This window comes from Gavialis gangeticus, unplaced genomic scaffold, assembly GCF_001723915.1.
Source record: "Gavialis gangeticus isolate Ggan-Ray unplaced genomic scaffold, GavGan_comp1, whole genome shotgun sequence".
NCBI lineage: Eukaryota > Metazoa > Chordata > Crocodylia > Gavialidae > Gavialis > Gavialis gangeticus.
Window position 1 is genome coordinate 16,196,019 of NW_017729016.1, and position 25,162 is coordinate 16,221,180.

At 51.7% G+C, this 25,162-nt stretch overlaps 1 protein-coding gene across 1 annotated transcript in view; it reads right to left on the reverse strand.

Annotated features, from left to right (window-relative positions):
• Positions 1-25,160, reverse strand: part of INTS1 (integrator complex subunit 1) — a gene marked incomplete at its 5' end in the record, with an annotated part of 28,708 nt that extends 3,548 nt beyond the window's left edge. Inside the window, 41 exons of the mRNA XM_019512612.1 lie at positions 124-236; positions 623-750; positions 924-1,116; positions 1,819-1,952; positions 2,420-2,543; positions 3,371-3,597; positions 4,234-4,321; positions 4,941-5,071; positions 5,609-5,732; positions 5,811-5,988; positions 6,325-6,465; positions 7,199-7,358; positions 7,735-7,989; positions 8,851-8,975; positions 9,396-9,494; positions 9,886-10,032; positions 11,655-11,816; positions 12,979-13,090; positions 13,190-13,357; positions 14,290-14,394; positions 14,548-14,727; positions 15,210-15,359; positions 15,451-15,630; positions 15,827-15,956; positions 16,265-16,462; positions 16,845-16,905; positions 17,193-17,284; positions 17,659-17,755; positions 18,580-18,737; positions 19,245-19,322; positions 20,118-20,238; positions 20,670-20,778; positions 21,180-21,356; positions 21,756-21,897; positions 22,198-22,343; positions 22,442-22,628; positions 22,873-22,978; positions 23,408-23,567; positions 24,321-24,458; positions 24,669-24,865; positions 25,028-25,160. Coding sequence (XP_019368157.1) covers positions 124-236; positions 623-750; positions 924-1,116; positions 1,819-1,952; positions 2,420-2,543; positions 3,371-3,597; positions 4,234-4,321; positions 4,941-5,071; positions 5,609-5,732; positions 5,811-5,988; positions 6,325-6,465; positions 7,199-7,358; positions 7,735-7,989; positions 8,851-8,975; positions 9,396-9,494; positions 9,886-10,032; positions 11,655-11,816; positions 12,979-13,090; positions 13,190-13,357; positions 14,290-14,394; positions 14,548-14,727; positions 15,210-15,359; positions 15,451-15,630; positions 15,827-15,956; positions 16,265-16,462; positions 16,845-16,905; positions 17,193-17,284; positions 17,659-17,755; positions 18,580-18,737; positions 19,245-19,322; positions 20,118-20,238; positions 20,670-20,778; positions 21,180-21,356; positions 21,756-21,897; positions 22,198-22,343; positions 22,442-22,628; positions 22,873-22,978; positions 23,408-23,567; positions 24,321-24,458; positions 24,669-24,865; positions 25,028-25,160 — 5,854 coding nt within the window. The remainder of the gene's footprint in view (positions 1-123; positions 237-622; positions 751-923; positions 1,117-1,818; positions 1,953-2,419; positions 2,544-3,370; positions 3,598-4,233; positions 4,322-4,940; positions 5,072-5,608; positions 5,733-5,810; positions 5,989-6,324; positions 6,466-7,198; positions 7,359-7,734; positions 7,990-8,850; positions 8,976-9,395; positions 9,495-9,885; positions 10,033-11,654; positions 11,817-12,978; positions 13,091-13,189; positions 13,358-14,289; positions 14,395-14,547; positions 14,728-15,209; positions 15,360-15,450; positions 15,631-15,826; positions 15,957-16,264; positions 16,463-16,844; positions 16,906-17,192; positions 17,285-17,658; positions 17,756-18,579; positions 18,738-19,244; positions 19,323-20,117; positions 20,239-20,669; positions 20,779-21,179; positions 21,357-21,755; positions 21,898-22,197; positions 22,344-22,441; positions 22,629-22,872; positions 22,979-23,407; positions 23,568-24,320; positions 24,459-24,668; positions 24,866-25,027) is intronic.
• Positions 25,161-25,162: the final 2 nt, after the last annotated feature.

The window sequence follows — 25,162 nt, forward strand, 5'->3', positions numbered from 1 at the left end:
TCCCTTCCAACCCTAGAAACTATGAAACTATGAAAAACACACCACTGGGGAGTACAGCGAACCAGGCTAACCCAGCAAGAGACAGAAGTAAACCTCCCTCCTTGCTCCACCACGTGGGCTTACCATCCTTTTCCTCTTCAGAGCCTCTGTCCGAGATGCCACTCTTACTGGGCAGGCTCAGCCCAGCCAGGAGAGACTTCAGCATTGCTAGGTCACTGTTATCTGATGAGAGGTCACTACAAGGAGAAAGGAGGCATTTTTTGCATAAAACAGCAACAGCTTAGCACACGTGTGTAAGGAAAAGGAACACCTGAGGGACATGTGTCAGAAAGCGAATGAATATGGAAAGGAGCAAAGCCTGGCTTCAGTGACTGCAGGAGAAGACAGCCACAAGGAAGAACCAAAAGGAAGACACATGAATGGAAACAGCAGGCCAGAATGCAAACATAACTGGTGAGGCAGCTCCAGGATCCTTCTCTCTTGCAACCAGGACTAAATGACAGTCAGCACAAGGCCCATATGTTGGACCCTCTGCTGCTGCCTCTGGGACCAAGTGTAAGCCAGTGCAGTTCGGCTGAGAGTGAAGAAGTGGCAGGGGAAATGGAGTGAGGTTGGGACTTACTGGAGTGGGTCAGCGTGTTTCTGCAGGAAGGACACAGCGGCCTGGGGGTTGCATGTGATGTACTTGTGAATAAACTGGACGAACTTGGTGATGAAGGCGGCCAGGTGACGGGAGGACTTCCTGTAGTTCTGAAAGAGGGGGAGAAGCTGCTTCACAAACCACACAAGTGTGGGGGCTCATCCCCCATTCACACAGCACTGTGCAATTGGGTGCATGCACAAAAATATTCTACACAGGACCCCCACAGCCAGGTACCAACTCTCCTCTGGCAGCTGGCTGCCAATGCAGTGATGGATCGTACCAGCAACAGGCGAATGAAGGAGAGAAGACAGTCCCACAGAGCCACCTGGTGTTCGTTCTGGAACACCTGTGGCTGCAGAAGCTCCAGGATGCCCAGGACATGGATGAAAAAAGTCAGGTGGTTCTGCTGTCTGAACTCCTGGAAGTTGAGATGAACACGCCCATGCAGCAGAGCTGCAATCATTGGCAAGTGCCTGAAACCAAGGAGCAGAACATTCATCTCCAATGCCTTCCTACAGCCACCAAAGACAGGCTGAGCTGCATGCAGTGAGCATAACTGGCAATCAGACAATCATCTGCCAGGCACTGCAGGTTAATGCTTCTAGCCCACAGACCAGGTCCTAACCATCTTCTAGGCTACCACTGGAGGCATTGGCCATGTTGGTAACAAGGGAATGGGCCAAAATGAGGTATAAATAGCCCAGTGCATGCTACTTCTACTAAGTTGGCTTAAGAGCCAGCTTCAGTATTGAAACCCATGGGAATTGTCTAGTGGCTAACACCATTTGCCTAATTTAAACAGCTGCCCCAGTAACCTGGAGTGTTTTAAGTGACTTATACTGCAGCAGAACCAGCCGTGAGGTGGCCCAACTCACTCCAAGGAGGAAGTTTCTCATGATTTTCACTGTGTTGGTGCACAGATCCATGTCCATTAAACGAGCAAGGACAGGAGGACCAGTTCTCTGACCCTCATTTTCAAGACTTCTTCAACTGACACTAAATAAAAAGACACACCCCTTAGGAAGACAGCCAGCCAGAAGTGTTGCTAGCTGCATCATTGCTTTCACACACAGAAGCATGATCAGGTTTGCAAGGGAAATATCTTCCGGAGTAGGGGGCTAATGTGGATGGAAACGTCCAGCTGAATAGCTCTGGACAAAGAGAAGGGGCAGTACCTAAGCAGAAGGATGGGGTGAGCCACAGCCAGCTTCCTGCATGCCATGTTGGCATCCCACACACGGCTTTCAGATGACTTGGAATCACTGGTGTCTGCCAGAAGGGTGATGAATCTGTGAACCAGGGCATCAAGCTGGAAGAATTGCAACAAGAGGAAAGTTAAGTTAATAAAAGATTTGGCTCCCCAGCTTTATCAGTGAGGTTTTCAAGTCCTCCACATGATTTGGTTAGGAAGAAGGTCAAGTTGGTTTAGGTAGAACTTGGGATAAGCCAGCAGCCTTCCAACTGCCTCAGGATCCAAGACCCAATGTCCCCAACAGCAAAGTGGGACCTGAAGGCTACTTGTTTCTGCTCCACACAACTCTGAGGGGCCTAGCAGTGTGGGAGGATGCAGGAGCTTGAGTTAAGCCTTCATCACACAGAGCCTTGCAGAGTTCATAGTGCCACGGATCTAGCAAGGACACTTGGAAGTAATGGGTTAGGGAGGAGACTGGAGTCATCTCAGTCAGCACTTGCTCACTCTCCTGGGGCAATTGCCCATTCTGGTCACAGCAATCTGAGAGGTGAGAAACTGGGACTGCTGCTTGCTCTCCCATCTACCTTACAGGTGCTGCCGTCTGTGGCGCCCTCGCTGGTCAGTAGCATCTCAGGCATGGGTATGAGGAGCTCTGGGAGCTGCAGGTAGATCTGCAGGAGAAGGTCTTGGCAGCATTTCCCCACTGAGCTGAAAAGAGAATGTAGACAACCCAGCACCGTTACATTTCCCAGTGGGGCTGCCTGATTCTTCAGCAAGAAGCTCTGCCATTTCCAAACTGCCTTGGAGCATGTGGCAAGCCAGCCCTAGTCATCCTCCCACAGTGGAGCTCTCATGCACGATGCCAGCACTATAAATACAAAGAGGTAATCCCTCATCTCAGACAGGGCTACAGGCAGGAACGCGCCTGTAGGACATGGCCCACACGCATTCAGCGCACCTGCTCTCCATGTGGCAGTCATCCCCTGCCCTGCAAGGGACACTGATTACACAGCCTCAGCCAGTCTGCTCCCACTCCGCTGGTCCATGATTGACATTGGCTTGTTTTACAGACATGAGCATGTCAGCCCTGCAGAGCCAGGGACACTCTGAGCAGGCAGGCGATGCTCCAATCTGCCTCCGGCACGGCAAAAACGGTCAGCTGTTTCAGCTGCACAATGGATTCCCAGAAACAATTTAAGCAGCAGGGGAGATGAACATATTTCCAGGTCCCCGAGGTGGGAGTGGGCAGGGCCTGCTGGGCTGGCAGCTAGGAACAACATGCCCTGACTTCTGAAATGGAGTGACCTGGATCCCATGTCACTGGAGAGAGAACCAAGTCCCTGCCCTGATCTTCACAGTGCCCTGTGAGTTTTTCCAAGGTATCTTACTGATGAGTTTTCAGATGCTCTCTGGAACATGGTAATTGCCACGAAGCTGCCTGGGCAAGTCTTATTCTGGCCACCTTGCTGCCCAAACACTGCCTGAATAACCACGATTAGTGCCTGCACAGCTCCCACCCATTGCCACAGCCTCACCTGTTCCCCCACTGCTGGATGCAGCCAGTCAGATACTCTGTTACTTTTTTAATGCTCTCCACATCCCCATGGCAACAGCTGAGCAACAGGGGCAGCCGTGACTGGATGAGTGTGCAAGAGGCCTCCTCTGTGCTCTGGCTCCGGGTTTCTGCCTCAGCCAGGACTAGCTCCACCATGCTGATTAACTCCGGTGCCTTCAGCTGGAGCACAAACTCTTCCCGACGTTTCTGCAACAGCAGGGATGCTTGTGAGGGGAGGGCGGAGGCAAGGCCTAGCCCATCACTGCCTCTCTGTCATTTGCTCCCCTCAGATCAATCAGAAAGGCAAACTCCCTCTGGGCTCGCTCTCAAAACTGCCCAGCAGCCACGGCTGGGAAACTAAGCACCCCCACCCCAAACAGCAAGGGTTTTAACTCCACTTCCGCCAATTTCCCACAATGCAACTGCTTCCATCTTATTGCACTTGCCTAGCTAAGAACTTTCCTAATGAAGCTCAGCCTTCATTGCAAACAGCTTTCCACTGCAGAAGGGGGTTGCATTACCTGTCTAAAGAGAGCATTATGATTGCGCTCCAGTCCTGAGTGCCTCTAGTGAAGCTAGTTCTGAGTGAGTGAGCAACCCAGCTGCAAGTTCAGCACAGCACCAGGGAACTCCCCAGGGGAACCATACAGCCATGCTGGTTTTGCTGCAGTGAAAGCTTGACAGCTGGGTGTGAATTTTCATTGACAATTATCAAAACTACAAACCCAACACTAATGTGCACCTGAGCAGGGAGCCCAACATGATGTTCCTGCCCCTGGCCACGAGGAGTCAGGCAGCATGAAAAGGATGCTCCATCAATTCTGCAGATGAATTAACCCCTACCTGGGGAGTTCTCTGGTCCCTGCCCTGCCAGATCCGTGGGATGTGAATGCAGGCCCACAAGAAATCCAAGGATGCAGTTGGGTCAAACCTGCCAGGGTGCAAGAGAATAAGAAGGGATTCAAAGGCAAGTGTGGGAATGGAACCTATGCAGCCCTTCAGCACTAGTCACCCATGGGGCAGGCATGTTTACAGATCCCTAGCACCTTGGATCAATGTATCCATGGGATTCAAAGCCAGTCCAGAAAGGAGACTTGATCCTGCTCCCAGAGACTATCTGAGGATTTACTATAAGGGCAGCACAAGGGTGGGACACCTTGAGAAAGCACTCAGCCAGGGATGCAGGAGTCTTGTGGAAGCCAAATACAACCAGGAGCTGGTCACCAATTCAAGTGATGCTTAACACACAGGATTCAAAAAGGCAGGAGAGAGGGTAACAATGGATGGATAACACAGTAGATGCTTCCTGCGTTCACAGGCTACAGCACGAGTCTGATCCCCCTGTGCAACTTCCATTAGATAATGTCCATATCAAGCAAACTAAACAGAAACTGGAACTAGGCACCTTCCCACCAAGCAACAGAGCTGATTGGAGGGGGAAGATCAGCAAGAGAAGCTACATCCTTCACTGTCCAATTTCTTGTCCTTCTTGGCACATGCTGGATTAGCCTACACAAAACTCCTCAACCAGACCAATGGGGAAGACTCACCTCTGCTCCCGGTTTTTGCAAAGCAGAAGCCTGATGCACTGGTGCAGTGTGGTCCAGCTCGACTGATGAGTGAGGAGAGCCAATAGGTATGGACGAAAAGAGGGTATCTGGGATCCAGACTGATCCTTGGCCTGAAAGAACCAAGGAAAGAAAAATGTGAATCCATGCGGGTCACTGAACTGGAGAAGACAGGACACCAGGATACTATGGGAAGATGGAGACACAGGTAGAACAGCAGAAATGGGGACCTCAGTTTAGAACAGCTGTATTGCCTTGCAATCAGGGCATGGGACTGGGAGCCACCACACTGACTTCCAACCTTGTCCTTGGCCCAGCATGTACTTGGATAGCTATGTACCTTCTGTGTCACCATCTAATGGGAAAACCTAGTTGATAGGGCTGTTGGGGGACTATGCCCTTAAAGTGCTTTGAGGTTCAGAAATGCAAATGTTCAGCTATAGCAGCGAGAGACGGTGCAAAAAAGATCCACACAGGGTCCTCAGAGACCGCTGGTTCTCTTCTGCAATTGGCGTAATGGCATAGAGTAGGGTCCAAGAACCTTTCCCACCCTGCTGACCAGTAGAACAGTCTAAAGGAGTCAGTCTTTAAGGGTGAGGCCCAAGAAAAGTGACTTAGTTTAGATGTATTCTTAGTTGTGCAACCCTCACCTTGTTCCAAGAGAAAAGCAGCCTTTGCTGGAGGTCTGGGCAGCTGCTGATGACTTCTGGATCCAGCATCTCCAGCCAGTCAATGAAAAGGCCTGAGGATGGCCCTAGCCAAGCAACCTCACCACTGAAGAGAGAAGAGATGTCAGTGAGGTTGCCACAAAACCAGACAAAGCAAAGGATACCCACTAGCCTTGGGACTAACCTGCAGCTTTCCATCTCCTTCTTCACAGGCGTCTCCTCTTTCTCCTGGAGCAGCAGAGAGCTCACTACAGCAATTGGTCTCATGGCAGGAAACCGGGCTGTGGTCTCAACAGCAGCAAAGAGGGTGGTCAGAAGCTCCTCCACATAAGGAGAGCGTGTCTCAATCAGACCTTGGAGGACTAGCAGAGACAAAGTTTCAGAAACTGTGAAAAGCAGTGCGGAGCCTGATGACTACACTTCATGAGGACCCTTCATACACCACTGCCTTAGAGTGCTGGGGAAAAAGGCAGACCCCTGCACTCAAACTACCAGCAGCAAGCCTGGTTCTTATAGGACAGCCATGCCCCAAGCAGCTTTAACATAATAGTACAATAAAAAGAGCTATAACAACACAGGAGCAAGCTTAATTTGCTCAGGAGAACAAAGGCTGCCTCTATAGTTCTGCAACGACACGTTCACTCCCTCCTGTGTCTCCATCCTCTGTGGCTTGAAGAGGGAGGACAGGACAGATGTACCTTTGCTGACAAGCTCTGGCTCCACGTTGCACTTCTCTCCTGATTTCACGGTTGTGATGACAGTGCGCAGTGTGGAGCTAACCAAGTCGGGATCCCGACGGAATGCCAGTGCTTCAGCCAGGTGTAGGAAGCCACTGCGGACTGTAGGGAGATCACACGATTGGCACCACTAGAACTACACGAGGGCCCTCAGCTGTAGCAACCAGCCGTGGCCTCTCATGTGAACTACACCATCAGCCCCTGCTCTGTTAAGAGATCCACATGTGAAACCAGCATGTACTGGCTCCATTTCCCTCCCATAAGTAACCCCCAGCTGACAGTGGTGCCGCCAGGATCAGGCACACACAGCTAAGAGAAAAACCAGGGTTACAATCCTAGAAAATACAAGTAAACACAAGGGCTAATCAAGTCCAGTCCTCAAGCCTGAGCTCTGGGCTGCATTCTCCAGAACTCCCTTCCCCTAAGGGCAAACTGTAATATTAAAGATGGTGTGAATTTGTTGTGCCTTGCAGTCACCTGAATGCCTTGCATGACAATTACCATCAGCACATTATCATGTCTGAGCAGCAGTGCTGAGATCTCCAACCCCTCTGGCCTGCTCTACAAAAACATCCATGGATGGGCCTTCCTTTAAAATCCTCCCCACACTGAATCATTTGGACTGAATAATGCCTCCATCATAACAGGCGGACATGAGCTCAAGTAAAGCCTCTCCTGGGCTAGCACAAGCAATTTTGGGGGATTCACAACATGCAGAGGCATGACCCACCCCTACATCCTACCCAGGGAGAGGGCAGACAGCACTGCACTCTAGATGTGGTTTTGGGTTGCACCCTTCTCTGCTCTGCCCCACCATCTATGCAACGCTTCGCACCGTCATTGATCCTGTGCCGCGCTGAGTACTGCACAGCAAATGACTTGAGCTGGGCATTCAGAGGCCCATCTTCCACAGCAGGGTTCTCCAGCCACTGCAGCATCTGCATAAGAACTTTAAAGAAGAGCGAAGAGAAGGCCGTGTCCTGGGGCATGCAGCGCTGGGGAGAGAACACCAAGAATGACAGGAGAAGCGCATGAACACAGGGTTAGGGGAGGCACAGCCAGGTGGCCAGACCAGGTGCTGCCAGCCTCCCACCTGGAACAGCCATGCAGTGACCTGTAGCAGCCAAGTAAACATGTGGAAGGACTCACTGCAAAACATCTTGATACAGCTAGTCACCTAAGACTCCTTGCTTTCCTCTACCAATGCAGCATGAGATAACCTCAGCCTGTTCTGAAGGCCAGTGCTATACTGCAGTTACTGCTCCCTGAGACTCCATGCGGCCAGTACCCCCCCCTTCTTAGTTTTCAAAGGGCTCCCTTCCCACCACCAAACCACTGCATGCTAGAAAGAAGCCTGGGCCCACACCCCACCTGGTACTGGTAGAGTTGCCGCATCAGTGGGCAGGAGATGAAGTGGTTGTGGTGCATTGCCATGACCAGGGTCCCACTGTGTGGAGAGTTCAGCAACGCTGCCACTGCCTGGAGGAGACGGGCTGCAATCCCTGCCGTCTGCACATTCCCCTGGCGGATGCGGGCCAGCTCCTGCCCCAGGGCCTGCTGCAATGCCAGGGAGATGGGGCGCAGGTTTGAGCTCTGCCACCGGGGATCAGGGTTCAGGGGAAAGAGCTGAGAGGACAGAGAAGAGCAGTGGTTTGTGAGAGAACAAAAAGGACCACTGGTGGAACATCCCACAGTCAAGCAGGGACTGCAACACAGGCTCTTTCCTGACATGTCGCCTGGCAGCAGTCACTAGATGAGATGGGCACCACAGTCCCAGCTTCTGTGTCCAACAGAAGAACACAGTCCAAGTCCTAGGCACGTGGCCCCAGTGAGACCATTAAGCCCAATCCTTTTTTTTATATATCACATCCTGAACATTCAGATTCATCCCTGCCACACTGCCAAGGGGCAGCATGCTATGGAGGCTGGAAATTCAAGACAGCCACGCTAAGAGACTTCCCCAGAGAACTGCTACTCATGGCAGAGTTGAGAAGTGAAACCAACACTACCAACTCCATGGTTTAACTGCAGGATCTTGCCATTACCTTAAAGCCAAATACCCTAGAGCAGGGGTTGTCAACCTGGGGGTATGCATACCCCCAGGGGTACTTGGGAGGACTTTAGGGGGTATGCATGAGCAAGCGGGGACAGAGCGCAGCCACCCACCACCCCATGCCTCTGCCTGCCAGAAGCAGGGCTGGGGTGGAGAGAGGACAGCAGTGCCTCTCTGCGGGCTGCACAGGCACTGCCTAGTGGGCCAGACGCAGGAGGGAGGGCAAGCTTGCACACGGCGGCTGCCGCCACTTCCCACCATTCTGCGCTGCTGCCACTCTGTCTGGCCACGCATCCCACCCCCCATAAGTGCAGGAGGTCAGAGGAGTTCATGAAGCCAAACAGTGCAGTGCCAAAGTTGGGAGCCTGGAAAAGACACTCCAGGGAAGTGGCTGCAGAAAATACTGCTTTGTAAATCCAAGATCGAGGCAGTACCTGAAGAAACATGCCTGCCAGGTCATCCTCTGGGCCCAGGACCCGGATCTGCGTCAGGGCCCGAATCCTGCCCTGTCCTTGCGGGGTCTCGGGACTAATTTTTGGCCTCGGTGTCTCCGTGCTGTCTGCAGAGAGATTAAACACAGGCAAGAGTCTTCAACTGGGGCCCAAGGAAGAGATTTTCCCCCAGCACTACAATCTTGTTAGTTGGTGTCATGCAAACAACAGCTTTATTTCCATATAGGCCAAACAAGAGAAGCCGAGTAACAAAGGAAACCTAAGGCAGATTCCATCATAGTCAAATACTCTAGATGCACGAGACTTTCTCCTCTAGCCCAGGAGGGGAGAGCAGAGACCTCCCTAGAGCTGGTGTACATAGGTAAATCAGCATTTAGGAAGACCCACTCCCCCTCCCAGCTCTGAAACAAGCTGAAATACAACTAGGTACAGACAAGGCAGACTGTGTCTGGTTTTGACAAAGGCTAAGGTGAACGGTCCATGAGCAGGCTCTGATCCAACAAAGATGAGGGTAGGCTGTGCAATACCTCGGCGTGTTGGCAGAGAGGCGGTAAGCAGAGAGTGGAAGGTCTGGCCCCCAGTAGCTCCTCTCTCATGCTGAACTTCTACAAGATGAGCCATGTAATCTGAAAAAAGAACAAGAGATGACCACGGCCTCCCTTCATCGCCCAGTCAGAACAGAAGAGGTAGCCAGCCATGCAGCTCCTACTTGGTAAGCAAGAGGAAAAACACCAACATAAACAAACCCCAATTTCCTTAAAGCCAGCAGCTGCCACTCAAATGATTCCCAAACTCTCCAGCCAGAAACCCCTTCCCCACCTTGGGGAAACATGCCTAAGGCCTCCCAAAATGCGGCTCCATCAAAAAACCCAAGTGAGCCTGACAGAGGAATCACCAAGCTAGTTTGGGTCCTCAAAAGAAAGCTGCAAAATACTTCACACTAACAAAGCAGGTTGAAAACAAACAGCAGCTCTAGAAGGAGATGTGTTCCCAAACAGCCTGACCCCTGGCTCTTACTCTTGTCCATGATGTTCTGCTCCAGTGTCTGGGGGTCGTGGGATACTGCCTGATCCAGGTACTGAAGGAGTTTGCTCATGCTGGAGACTGGGATACCAAAGGACTGAACAAAGAGAAGCAGTTGCTGGGGTTCCAGGTCCTGCAGAGCTGAGAATATACAAGAGGCCTGTCAGAAACCTGCATCCCTCACTCAAAGGACATGTCCCTTAGCTGATTCTTTTGGGCTGGGATGCATCAGCAGTGACATATTTCCTAACAGAGCTGTAGCAGGCCTTGAGCCAAACTGACAGCTGCTTGCCATATTTCCTTTGTTCTGCACATATTTCTCTTCTTATTATATCTTCTAGTTAATTCACTCACTGGTTAATTTGATCTTCCATTTAATTTGATAAAGAACCAGATCATTTGTATTAAAAATAACTCCTACCCAATCCGTTGATGACTGCAGGCAGGAATTATTGAATAATTCAATCACTGGTTATGTAGAGCTATCATTTCATTAGCAAGGAAGGGACAAAAGCTCCAAATGCAAAGAATGAGAGCAGTGGAGAGCCACGTGATAAGAAAAGTGACCGTAACCAGAAGCTGGGCTGCAGTCAGACACTGCCAGGGTTATGCAAGCTGGAACATATACAACACTGGAGAACATATAGGTGAGCTAATTAATTCAAATCACGACAAAAACAGACTTGGTATAAATCAGTGGGGGTCAACCTTTTTTTTCCACAGGCATGCCATAAATTAACCCCACACCCTCCCTGAGTGCTACTCTGATCCCTTTCCCTTACCCAATCTGCTATTCTGTCTTCTACTCCCTACCCAAGATGCTCCTCTGCTTTCTGCTTCCTGCCCTCTGCTTCACACCTGATCTACTATGCTGCTTTCTACTCCTTGCCTTATTTGCCACCATGTTGCTTGCTCCCCGATCTGCTGCATCACATACAGCGGTTGCCTGTGTCACCTGTGGTATCTGCCACAGACTGGCCACCCCACTATAGGTAAAAGGAAGGCCTTGCATACAGTTTCTGCAGTCCCTCACTTCCTTTAAATAAATGGAAAGGCTCAGTCTTTGGCCAGGTAGTACAGACTTCAAGACTTCAACAACCAAAGTGTTTCCTTACCAGAGCTGGAGTAAGGGTTAGCTAGGCATGAACAGAGCTCAGAACAGAGCTGCACTCTTCTCAGTGGGGCCTGAAGGAAGAGGGCTCTTGTCTCCCTTCGAGTCCCAGTTCTCTGCTAAATGCTACTGTTTATTCACTTCCCACCAGTATTAGCTTTCTGGGATGTGAGGACCTACCTCCCTCTTTCCACCCCCCAGCCTTAAATGCTGTTTGCTGACCCCCACATACAAAATACATGTTTTTAGCAGAGAAAGAAATTGTACGTGGGCAACACAAACCAGCACTAAAGGGTAGGTGGAGAGGCCCCGTTTGCCTCCCCTCATGAGCTGGCCCAACTCCTTAAGTCTCTGTGTGATGGACAACCTTTGGCAATTGGGCCAGTGCAGCAGGGCCTTGTGCCTGGAGGCCGAGTGACTTTCCACCGCAAAGGAAGAAATGAGAAGTAGCTAACAGACAGTCCTCTCTAAACTCAAGTTCCCTCTGGGGCCAACAGTGACCTGCATCCCCATCAGACAGATCTAGATCATGCATGGGCTCAAGAAGGGCTAAGACATACTAGAGCTCCCAGTCACTAGGCCTGGCTGATACAACCTTCCCATTTCCTCAGCTTCAGGGATTCCCACAGGAGGTCCCTTGGGCTCGGCTCACCTGCATCCACTAGGCGAGGAACCTCGGAGCGGATCATGCGCAGCTTGAGCCAGTCAGGAAGCAGCAGAGCCTCCTCTGAGGTGTCCACAAGAAAGGCTGTGGGGAGCGGCTTCTTTTCCGGGAACCAGATGTCCAGCAAGGTGTAAAAGTCACTGTCCCCTACTTAAAGGTAGGCACAGAAGTTACTCTATATGGGTACTGAGTGCATATTACATTCCCTGCCCTTCTCAGCAGACATCAGGCCATTTCTTTGCATGACCCCTCTACTCTAGTGAGGAAACAAACTAAACACCAAGAAGAAAGAAGGGTCACCTGATCAAGCAGAGAGCTCCTAATTAGCACCATGCAGGATTTGGTGCTACTAGTTCAAACATACCTACTGAACTGCAAGGTGGATTTACGATATTCCAATGGACCCCAAAAGCCCATGAAATGTTTTGTCTGTTACTCGTTATGCACAAAATATATATATACACACATTTTAACTCAACCAGACAGAGAAGTAACATGGAGCTCCCTAGGCAATTTTAGAAGGCACAAAACGTGCTCAAGTAAAAAGGGTCTATGTGAGCACCACACACCGCCCCCCTACATTCTCCCCCTTCCAGTTGCTCTTAATTGCTGCATCTAGTCAGGAGTTAGGAACAGGAACCCTTGCTGGGGAAGGAGGGGGCTTGTTGGCCAGGTGTCTCACTGCTGGTGTTCACATTTTAAATAGCCAGCAATGGAAGAGGGGTTGAACATGCAGGCATGTGACCAAAGATGAGGGCCCTTGGGAAAAGCCTTTCAAAAGGCATAAAGGCACGCGGGAGTTGGAAAGAGAAACAGAAGGCATCTGTTTGCCTTTGAAAGTTGCCTCCACTGTGCAGAGTCTGTGGGGTGATGAAGGGCACCAAGGCAAGCATAGGAAGGGATAATGCACAGGTTGTTATGTCTGACAGAGCAGAGGGGAAATCACTTAACACCACAAAGGGGAGGGGAGGGGGGGGGAAGAGGCATGGTTGGCTCCCAAGTCCATGTTCCCTGGGTCACACAGAGAAGTGGCTAAGACTAGGTAGTAACAGCAGGAAGAGTGCAAGTGCCCTCCTCCCACAGACCATGCACTGATATGTGGAGAAGCCACGAAGAGGTATGGAGAGACCTGATGCAGATAGTCAGAAGCTGGAACACTGCTTAGTCTGAGACCCTAACCAGGATCCCCCAGGAGACTACAGGCAGAAAGACAGCTCCTTGACTGTAGATGTGGGGCAGGGGAGACTGCACACCCAGATCCATGCCCCAGAGCAGCAACTCCCATGAATCATTCAAGCACCACATCACCAACCTTGAGGAGGTCCCAGGGTCAGCAGGATGACCATGGCATGGACCACAAGGATGTGCATCGTGGCAGTTTCCCCACTGGTCCAGCGCAGGAACACCTGATCCTGGGACTCAGACTGCCGGAAAAGAAAGATCAGGAAGGGAAGTGGAGAAATGAGACATGTTGCCAGCTGGAGGAAAAGGAGGGATCCAGGGAAGGAGGGAGGAGGACCTACCCAGCTGTACACTTCCTCGCCTTCCTTGCTCTGGCGCATGCGTCTGATGTAGTGAGAGAAGACACAGAGCAGAGCAACCAGCACTGCGTCCGACTCAGCACAGTAGGAGAGCTTAGAGAAGAGGTGGGACATGATGGTGGAGCGCTCCACAATGAGCCTGGCCACATCCTGCAGAGACAGGACATCCATGAAAGCCTTTGCATGGCACCAGCCCCATGCAGTCATCTCCTCCCTCCGGCTTCAGTTGCTGGAAAAAATCTTAATCCAACTGACCCTGCCCCAGATTAACCCTCAAGTCCCATTTTACACACGGGGGCACAGGGTTATGCACACAACCGTACTCAGAGGAAATGTTCACCACAGTACAAGACATGGCCCAAATTTCTTTTCTTCCTTATAAGGCTCCAACACATCCCCATTCCCATGCTCTACAATGGCAAAGGGGAGCTCTATCAGGCTTAAGGTTTGTCATGAGGTTGGCAGACTTAGATTTCATGGTATTTACTCTTTCAACAACAGACATGGCACTGGACCCAGAGAGAGAGGACAATTAATCCACCCTGCAGTTTCCCAGAAGGTTGTTAGACACCGAGAGGCAGTTCAGGGGATTCTCTAGGGGACCCATATCCCAACTGAACAAAAGCACAAGGGAAAAGAAGAGAAAATGGCAGCAAAGCAGCCTGGAAAAATCTATAGATGGGGATAACTACCAAAAATAGCCAGGTACCAGAGAGGCCAATGATGACTCAAAATAGAAAAACAATTCAGGTGCCCTGTTTTGGTTACTACAGAAAGCATAGTGTCTCGAGATGTTTGTTATCCTAGCACGATCCTAACTGCCAGTCATTTACCATGACATACCCAGGGCTGGCCACCTCAGCAGCTGCATTATACCCATACTCTCACATTTGCCACCTACATCCCAGATCTGACATGCGCATGCCATCTAACTTCTGTGACAAATGCAAATCAAAAAGGCCTCTGTATATCCCCACCACAAGGTGGGTAGCTTGTATAGCTCATTAGCAGCAAGGAGTTATAGAGCAGAAAGCTGCTGGGATCAAGGTGCTACCCTCTGAGGCCCCCTGCCAGGCTCTCACCAGAGCTAAGTCATTGTGCTGTCCCTGCTCCTCCACTGGTGCATGCTGGGAAAGGTATACCAAATAAGCACTGATGGTCTGAGGGTCAGTCTCCATGTGGATAGCCTGGAATGACAAGGAGGAGCACTATTAAGTTACACCTGCTTGCACTTGTTCTGGTTCCGTTTAGCTCCAAGAGGACAGAACACTCTAGACCCTCTGAGCAGGCCACTCTTCTCCACAAGTACACCCACTCTGGCTGCTCCTACTTGTACTTACTTGTTGCAAGGCAAGAGCTGTAGTCACCCTAACACTGTCAAACAACGGCAGGCGTGGTAAATCCCTAAGCAGCCATTGATACCCCTGCAGGAGTTCAGAGTCACCAGAGTCTTCTTCCATAGGATGATCTTTCTCCTCTCCATCGCGCAGTCCCCCTTCCGACAGCACCAAGGACAGGCCCTGCAGGCAGACACCCAACAGATAAAGCTCATATACATAAAGACACAGCCTGAAAATGGTTCCAAAACTGAACTATAAACTAAGACCCCCCCCTCCCCCTGAATGGAAAGAGTCCCCAACGCCATCCCACTGCAATAATCAGAAATCAGCTATTTACATCTAAGTGGCAACCAAAGAAACCATACACTTCACACATGGGATAGCTAAGGCCTGTATCCATAATCAGAAAGGTATGCTTGGAGCAGAGGTTAGCAGTTTTTGGTACAGCCAATATGAAAGCTCTAGGAAACAGAAGGGAAGAGTTTGAAGACAAACATGGGGGTAGAGAAAGGCACTGGATCTTAGCTCAAAAGGCAATGTAGATACAGATGGCAGCCCCATTAAAAAGATCTACCAAGCCCCAGAGTGGCCAGAAGCCCACTGGCAGGGCTCTGCCCACTGCTTCTGGAAAACCTAAACCAGCTGCACCCTGTTCTTCTCACCTTCATGGCCAGAACACGTGAGGCCACCTGGGATGAACTGAGGCGCCGCAGAAAGTAGTCAAGCACTTCACATGTTGTCTGCTCATCAGCTTTGGGGCCCAAGAGCAAGTCCTGCAGACGCCCCAACAGCTGCCTTTGCTTCTGCTGCCTCTGTGGAGAGACACATTGCCATCCAGTGAGAGCAAGTTGGAACCAGGCCCTTAACAAACACCTGACCTGGAACTGAGCAGGGGCCCCTCACCTGGCGCTTCTTGGCACGTTGCTCTTTGCTCTCTCCCTCCTCCTCTTCCTCACCGGAGGCAGACTCATCAGCAGCATCATGCAACAGGAACTCGCAAAGGCACTGCACCGGAAGGACATCCAGGGAGCCCTCGCTGGACTGCACCAGGTCTGCCAGCCATGGCATGGACTGGGAGGAGGCCTTGGGATGAGGACAGTGACAACAATAAGCTGGTGGAACCAGGATCCCACATGCTTCGCATGCCCAATTGGCAAGAGGCTGCCACAGATTGCAGCAAGATGCGACCAAGAGAAATGAACCATTTTCAGGCCCCTCTGGCTGCTCCCATGCTTCCTCCCAGCCACACAGAGACTCTCCCAGGACCTCAGAAACCCACCTGCCTCTGGATGATGTTGAGCAGAAAGTCCGGGTGGCGGCTGCGACAGAGAAGGTGCCCTAAGCGCAGGGACTGATTGAGACTTTTCACCTGCTCCAGGACATGTGGTGGAGGTCTGCGTGGGGGGCCCCTGCCAGAGACACAAGCAGGACAAGCACATGGCTGATTGCTCCTTCACTAAGATGCAGAGTTTGCAAAAAGATATGCACATGCTGGGGAAAAGGGAAAGGCAGGGGTACTCTATGTGGAAGGGCCCTGGTTCTTTTGTCCTACAGCTCCTCACTCACTCTGGTCAATACTGTCCTGTTTCTCGCCCGACTCTTTCCCAAAAGCTCATACACTGGGCTTTTTCCTCAGCCCCATGAGAGCTTCAGCCTTGTTCCTCCCTGTGAGTCCTGATGCTAGGGCGGAACCAACTGCAGTGTGAAGGCTACTTACTGTGGGTCCAGGCTGGTCAGCTGAGACAGCAAGAGGCTGCTGCTCTCTGTAATAGTTTGCTTTGTGGATGCAGCAGCCAAGTGACCCTCAAATGCCAGAATTTCCTGCTTCTCCCGCTGAGAGATTTGAAGCTCGCGATTAATCATCTCTGTGCGGGTCTCTTCATCCGTCAGGGTGCAGGGAGGGTAGGAGTAATTACTGGAAGAAGAGTCAGAGTTACTTGCTCAGCCCAGAACCTCAAGGAAGGTCAAAGAGTCAAAATGCTGCAATGTTTCTATTTCCAACAGCCAGTGAAAATGCCAGTAGGTCTTCCAAACGAGCAGGGGTATGAACACTTGCCAAGAAAGCACTTCCCACTGCCACCCCGGCCTGTGCAAAGCCTGGCTCCACTGCTCACAGGGGTCCCTCTCTCTCTAGGCTCGACCACAGCTGCCATCCCACAGAATTCACTTTGGCAAGCTTTGTCCCACAATCCCATCTTCCCACCCAAGCGGGAGAGAAGGAAAGGAACTGGTCCACTGTAACTTTGGTTCAAAAAGCTGAGTCTAAGAGTGAAAATAAACTGAAAGACATAACTAACTTGGTCATAACCATCTCCATGAGCATCTTCAGTGAGGGGTACTCCTCCCAGGCAGCAAAACCTGCAGCACAAGAGGAAACAACAGTCAGGCGACTGGACCCCCACTGTCTACTCCTACCGCAACACATTCCACCAACATTCTGGACAGCTGCTAGCATGGTTTCTAGCTTGTGCTTCCCCTCTAGACAACTCCACCCCTTCCCATCCACTTCTTATAACCCAACGCACAACCACCGAGTAAACAGAGTAAACTTCAGCCTTCCCCACATGCACCTTCAGCACGGACAGCAAGACTAGCACAAAGCACCCTGTAACAGACTCTTGCAGCCCGATGGCATTCCAACTCACCAATGTTTTCAGGGTTGAACGCAGCCACGACGAGGAGAAGAGGCCAAGCCTTCCAGTAGAGAGTAGAGATAGCTAGATTTGGAGGCTGATACCTGGAAAAAGCCATTTCCAGGTTTATTGTTTGCATGCAGAACTACTGCTCAGCCTTGGGCCATTTATATGTGGTATCATTGCCTTGCAGACACACCAGTTCAGTGCTCTTCTCAGGTGAGCGCAGACAGAGAACTGGAAGAGGCAGCCTCAGATACCAACTGCAGACAGGACCCAGAGCTTCTCCACTGTTATTGATCCTCCCTGTGCTCTGAAGGACTTCCCAACAGAATGAGACCTTGAGGAAGGTACCATTACTCTTGTCTGTATTGTAACACTGCAAAAACAAGTGTCTTACATCTGGGGGCCCATCTTGCCAGCAACAGCATGAAAAGGGGCTAGAATATCATATACAGGCTTATACACGTGACCTTACCCTGCTGGCAGCTGGATGTTCTCTGGGTGGTGGTAAGTGCACAAGTTCAGGACTGCATCAATCAGCTGGATTCTCTCCACTCTCAGAACCTCTACATCTAAATAGAAAAGGGTAGAGAGGTGTAAATGGGGGAACTGGACTGAAAGTCATTTAAGGTACAAGGTAATAGATCTTACAGTAGAGACTAACAAAGTCTCGGATCACAGGTTTTTATGGCATCACATGATTTTAGGAACAAAAACATCACAATGAGGTGGAGGGAGAAGTCAATAGCAGCTCTATAATTAAGGCTATATTGACTTTTTCAGCTAAAGCTTGGTTTAAATTCTTGTTTAGGGAAAAGTATTGTTTTATGCAACACCAGCTATTTGCTTTCAGTGAACAGATTTAATTACCTAGAAAATTAGTTATGTCTGTTCTGCCCCTCGAGTTCAGAAAAGTTCAAATGCATTTTAGATTTGATGCCTAACTTTCCACGTGTTCTTTTGACTTATAACAGACTGTTTCAATACTTGAAACAGAAGCATTTACAGCAGCTGTCGCTCTACGTTTGGGCATGGCCTCACTGGGAAGTTTAGTATTATTGCTCAGCTTTTCCCACGTACATTGGGAGGATTTGGATTAGCCTTTTCTATTCACCAGTGACCAAAGGTTGCTGTGTGCTATGACAGACACTTTGACAATGCTCCTAACTGTGACCCAATCAGCCCAAATGATACAAAGGCATTCTCCTGAGGAAAGCACTTATCAGGTTTGACACAGATGACAAAATCTCTAAGTCATCCTGGAGGTCAAAATTAAGTCTGTTATTGAGACACGAATAAGGAGTGGGCAGATAAACAAGTACACCATCGTACAAGGTGTAGGTGAATGCAACTGAACTATTCACATACACCGCATTCACATACACCCCAATCCTACCGTCCGCCTGAACAGCTGCAGCCCGTTTCACCAGGTGGTCAGCAAGCTCCATAGCATCAGCAGGGCCAAGGGGAAGGTCCCGTGACAAACCAATCACCAGGATTCGCATGAGCGTATCTTCCAGGATGGGCACCTCAGAGCAGAGGCGAAGAAAGAAACTGAAGAGAGAGAAGGAAGTCAGTGGGTACTGCTGCCAGACAGAGACCTCACCTGATAGTGCTGCTCAGACAGGAAACCAGCATGAACAATGAGAATCTACCACAGCTCTGCTCAAAAGGCCAAAGAGTTGCTTGACTCCCCCCACATTTTAATCTCACTGTGAAACAAACTGCCTTTAGCATTCAGTTTGGTTGGACCACCTGCAGCTGCACCCTGCTGCCTAGGGCAGATTTCAGCTGCCCAGAGCAAGATGCATCACCACTCTCCCTGTAAGTGTAGCAGCACTGACAGCTGCCTGGCTCAGGGGATGGGTGAAGGAGGAAGAGAGCAAGCCAGAGGTTGGAGAATCCTTTGCCTAACGGCACTGCAATGCGCTGTGAAAATCAAATCAGAGCAGATGTCTCCAAGACGCATACAAAAGTCTAAGCACCCAAAGCATCTAGTCTTTCCCCCACTCCCCACTGCCAAAGCTCTGCCCAGGGCACCCCAGCTGGGCACACACTTACTTGCGGTCACTCTCAGGGGGCCAGTTGTCCCATTTGTAGTATGTCTCTGGTTGCTCTGTGAACAGCACCTTGTGGAGGCTGCAGAGAGGCATTAACAAAGAGGACAGTAACTGTTCCCGCAGCAAACTGCACATACCCACTTTGGGAACTTAGAGGAGCTGCCTCAGAACATGTGTTACATGGCCAGCAGCAGGACACCCCACAGCTGGGGTTGCTGGTGGGCATCTGACCTACTGCTTTGGTGAAGGCTGTTCCACTACAGCTACCTAGGGGCAGTTGGTAACCAACAGCGGTGGCAACTGTGGTGTGAACCATGCGTCTGTGATACCTCCATGGGAACCACTGACAGCCATCAGACAGAATCAGGTTTCAGCTACTACCGGCTCCAGCTCAATCCGAGCTTGAACCCTCTGATCTGTTACCAATACTGTGAACTATCTAATCCCTCTTCAAAGGGTGCACTCTGAGACAAGAGCATACTATCTGGTCACTGCCACATACAGGGCTTTCCAGCTGAAGAACCAGGCATCAGATCAAAAGCCCCACAATGTCCAGAAGACTTTCTCTGAAAGCATTACTGGATTATTACTACTGTGGATGTTCTCCAGCTGGCTCTGAGAGCTGGCTGAACAGAGAAGACAGTTGGAAAAGGTTTGTACTGATGTTTGCTGTTGGCAAAGGGGCTGTGTCTGAGTCCCTCTCTTGGGGTCATGACAGTGCTTCTGCTGCTTCAGTGATATGGGGGAAGAACTGATCCCCCCCCCCCGAGTGTATACACCATGGAACATGTGCTATAAGCTCAGCAATGATGCAGGACAAGAATGAAAAGGGGAGCTTTACTAGGTAATGCCTCTACCTCACTGACCCTCCTACCAGTGCACGTAGTCCTTTGGTGCCAGTTTGCTGATAGATGGAACAACAGTGTGGAGCCACCAAACAGCATCTCGCTGGATTGCTGCGATCTGGTTCTGGAAGGAGCGCAGCACCTCCAGATCTGAAATAAACACCCAGTATGTTACAGCTCCATTTTTTTTCACAGCCCCTTGGAAGAATGGGGGAGACCAGGCTGGTTGTCAGGAACAGCCATTTTGCAAGCATGTGGTCCCAGTGGGTCAGCAGCTACACTGATAAGTCCTCCTGTGAGGCTACCCCACACACCCACCAACATTTGCTGCCATGGGCAAGCAAGCCTGGTAGTCCCCTTCCCCTGTTACCAGCAGCACTGCTCCGAGTCATTCACCAGCTACTGGATTTACTGTCCCTCCAGTGCTCCCCAGCACACAACAGCAGGTTCATGTGGCTCCACCCTGCAGGATCTAGGAGTCCCTTTCCATGCCCAGATGCCACATTATTTCCCCAGTGCCAGCAGGATACATACTGTACATACCCCTTGTTGAGGGAAGGACCCCAGATTCCCAGGCTTACTCTTTTTCTCTCCTTTATCCCATGCAATCCCAGCCTCCTTCACTTGGGCCGTTATGCCGAGCATCATGGAGACAGCCAACAAGTCTGTTACATGGATGACAAATCGCTCCTAAGGGAAGAACAATGGGGTCAACAGTATTTCAGCTGCATCCCAGAGGCAAAGACCCAACTGAAAGGGCTGCTAGAGCTGCCTGGAAGATCAAGCTGGATGAGGAGGCAATGATGGCAAGTATCAATCAGGAGCCATCAAGACAGGACAGACAAAGAGAAGGGGAGAGGGATGAAGGGATGGTCATTGAACTGTAAGCACCAGTAAACAAGCTAGGTAGCCAGGATGTGGCTTCTTGGGCAGAGTCACAGGGGTACAGGCAAGCAGATGCATGAGCCATGGAATGAAGGTCAGGAGACCTTGCTGGAAGTCAAGCTGCCAAAGGGAGAATGCCTCAGTGAGTCTCCTCTGGACACTACCAGGAGAATCAGCCGCTGTGTGAGAAAGAGACGAGGTGATACCTTGAATTCCATGTCGAGATACTGGGGCTCCTTCCGCTCCTGCATGAGACCCAGGCAGAAAGCCTGGAAATTGATTTCATGCTTCGTTTGTTTGATGATCTCTCGCAGCAGCGCCCGTGAGGCCCGCAAGTAATCATCCTTGTTAGTCAGGAGATCCTGAAACACCATCGCCAGGTACTGGGACACAGAAAGGGACACAGGGAGAAACTCATTAGCGCCCAGCATCAACTGTCAGCATCCATGGGCAAATGGACAAGACATGTTGAAGCCCTGCTGGCATCAGTGCCACCTGCTCAGCCCACAGTAATGCTAGAATGAATTTGCTGAAGGGCTCCAAGAGAAAAGCTGCTCTCCAAAACATTTCTCACCAACATGTTGGCTGCACTGATGGCAAAGCCTGGAGTATGTGGGAGCAGGAAAGTACCAATGGACACCAGCTCCAGACACATCTGGGACTCAGATTTCCAAAAGAGGAATCTTACAGCCTCTCCCTGCAGTAAAGGTCTGGCTGAGTCCCTCTATCCCTTGGACAGAGAATGACAGGGTCCAGGAATCCAGCCAAGCAGCCGCCCCTACCTTTGGTGCTTGCTCCGAGCTGTGCTGCAGCACTGTGTACAGGATCTGCATGTTGTTGGGGTTTCTTGCATTGGAAAGTTCATTGAAAATCACAAACTTGATCATGGTGCCCAGGTTGTCTCGGTGCGCATTCAACAGCTCCCTGCAGGGGGAAGGCCAGAGTTGTCAGAGCAACCCCATGCTGGGGAATCCTCACCGCTGGGTACATGGGCCCTGTCTCACAGTTCACAGAAAACGCACCGCCAGCAGAACAGAAAAGCACCAAGTATGTCTAGCACCTGCTGGCCGATCTCCAGATCACCAACCTCTACCAATACTCGTTACTTTACATGCCCCAAAATGAGCTTCCGCAAGGTCATATCCCCTCTCCCAAACAGCTTTGTAAGCCCCTTGGCACCCTCCTGACTGCAAGATGCTGACATGCCCCTCACTGCCTGCTTACCTAACACACAGCATGTAGTGGTTGAGAAGAACTTTGGGCTTGAGGCGGATTTTGATCAGGTTGGAGATGACCTCCATGTCCTCGGAGCCATGAGTATTGCAGTTCATGCAGACCGACATGAGCAAGTCCTGGGCTGGTCTGGTCAGCTATGAGGGAACAGCAGGAATGGTCACGTCAGCCACTGTCACAGATGCCAGAGCTGGATGTTTGTGGCCCTGTAGGGCTGGACTCCCACTACACTCACCTTTGGGTTCTGCAGCCACATCTCCAGCCTCTGGACAGCCATGAGCCGCACCTCCTTGTATCCACAGGTTGCAGTTAGCAGGCGAAGGAGGTTCCTGGACACGTTATCCATGGGCTGGCGCCGGTTGAGCTGGTCTCGCAGCATGTCCAAGACATACTCTTCCACACTCTCTGCCAGATCCTCGTACCTGAGCCAGGACAGACAAGTCTCGCTGACTCCCACCCCCAACCCCACTGCCCTCTGCCAATGGACCTGTCATGCCTCAGCAAAGCCTGTAGACAGGGGCTCTTGCTGTAGGCAGCATGGATATCTGGCTGTACAGGAGTCAGTCCAGGCCACGCTGAAGTTACTGAGCAGTGCTGCCGGCAGACTAGGTCTGGCTGAAGGCAGAAAGCATCACTGCTGTGATAGGCAAGAAGCAAGCACTGTACCTGGGCATAAGCTGTCCCTCCTGCTCTGGGCTCATCTTCTCCTCTGCAATCAGTAGCTCACTCTGGCTGTCCTCCTCCTCTGGCATGGAGGGGTGGGGGCTACTCCCTGCAGATGGGCCAACACATGCTGTCACTACCTGGCAGAGCAGCTCCTAGGCTGATACTGCTTCCACAGATCCAGTGCTGGGGATGCCCCACCCCACCCCAACCCACTGCCTTTGCCTTCCCCAAGAGCCCTCTGACCAGCACCGAGGGACATTCTTCCAGGGCTCATCCATCACTTGGTTTCTTTTTCCACATTCCTCCAGTGCTTTACACTACCTGGAGGAACCACCAATCCCCTCCTTTGCCTGCCTTCTGCCAACCCCTCTGGTTCTGTCATCTCTCAGGGAAAAGGTGCACCAAATGGGACAGGCCAGCAGGCCCCTAGTCTGGACAAGGCCTTGCCTACATCCCCCTTCAGCTTGTCCCTAGACTCTCAGGGTCCACCCCCTCCACCAAGTTCCTTCATCGTGCTGCCCAGGTGCCCCCTCACCAGCGCTGAGGTCACCTCCGCTGCGCCCCACCTCCCCGTGCAGCAGCATGCTCTTTGGGGGCATCTTAGTGTTGAACGCTGTCTGGATATTCTCCACGAAGGTCTTGCAGTGAGGGCTGTCCACCCAGATGCGCTCCCCCAATGAGTCCTCAATGTACACCTGCCAGAGGGTGAGATGCCCAGAATGTGAGTGCAGCGAGATCCGTCTGAGGACTGGGCAGGGCCCAGCCGCAGCACAATCAGAGTACTTTACAGCCCACAACACATTCACCCTCACAGACGTGCCATGGGGCAGGAAAGGGTGGTCCCCACTGCACAAAGACAGACAACCTTCAGCAAGTCACTGAAAGGCTGCGGCAAAGCAGAACCTGAACTCGGACTAGTGCCTGGCCAGCAGACTGACCACAGAGTCTCCGCTCTCTGAAGGAAGCCACATCAAAAGGTTTAAGGCACCTACAGCCCCCAACCCAGGGGACTGGATCCTTGGGCTCAAGCAATGCAAGCTCATGTTTGTAATCCCATTGCCAATGACAGGCAATCCTGGAATATTTTACCCAAAGCCACACAACGGAAGGGAAATGGGGAGTCTCATAGGGGTGAAGATGAGCGAGAGTAAAAAGAGAGCGGGAGGCAGCAGCATTTCAGCTCTTAATGCTCCAGGGTGGCAAGTATTCCTCTGAGAAACAGACATCGTGTCCCCCTACTTCTGAACTCAGCCAGAGGCCTCGATGCACACCTGTCCCTTCTTCACACGGCTGCCTCCCCATCTCCCTGCGGCAGTGGCCCACTCTCCCCTCCACCAGCTACAGCACACGCCAGGCACCGCACTGCCCAAGCCAGGAACAGCAAGAAAGCCCCACGCACGGGGCAACAACCAGCAGAATGGCCCTCAGCCCACCAGACTCCCACATGCCTTCACAAAGATCTCCGGCCAGTTCTCATCCTCCTCGTAAGCCGCCATGAGAAGGTTACAAGCCAAGACCGACACCAGGCTGTTCCCTTTCGCTTTGAAGTTGATGGAGGCATCTCTCCGGAGAAGGCTGCACAGTGCCTGAGAGACAGGATGCGTTAGAGTTACACCCTCTGGGGAAACAAGATGACAGCTGGAAAAGAGGCAAGAGGAGGAAGCCCATGCAGCTCGAGCCACAAAGGCACTTGAGCAAATCCCACCGCACGCACGGACTGGCAGCGCCAATCCCACGTCCATGCGGGGCACCCCTCTCGAAGACTCGCAGTGCCGGTCACGCAGCCCATTCCTCACCTCAATGACGCCCTCGGTGGCAAATATGTTGGGCTTGATCTTGGCCAGGTACATGAGGCTCAGGTACAGGGTGGTGTCAGGTTTGGCCCTGTTCATCTTTAGCTGCTTCACAGCCCCGCACAGCACCCCCTCGATACGGTCGTCATTGCCCTCTGCCTCTGCCGCCTCGATCTCATCCAGCAGCACCGTGGGGACAACTATGGCGGCAAACGCACAGCGTCAGGACATGGCGAGAGGGACGCGAGCGCTTCCACCCGCCCCCTCCCCGCGACACCTGGGCGGGAGGAACACTCCACTAAACCGGCAGCTGCCCCCACTGCGCCCCTCTCCCGCCGCCTCTAGGCTGCGGGGACGGGCACCTTCGATGGGGATGACGGATGGCTCCTTGATGGAGGGCGAGATGGCGCGCTTCTCGGCCACGGCGGCCTCGGCCAGGCGGCCCAGCGCGCTGAGCGGCGGTGCGGGCGGCAGCTTGGGCCGCTTGGCCAGGCCGG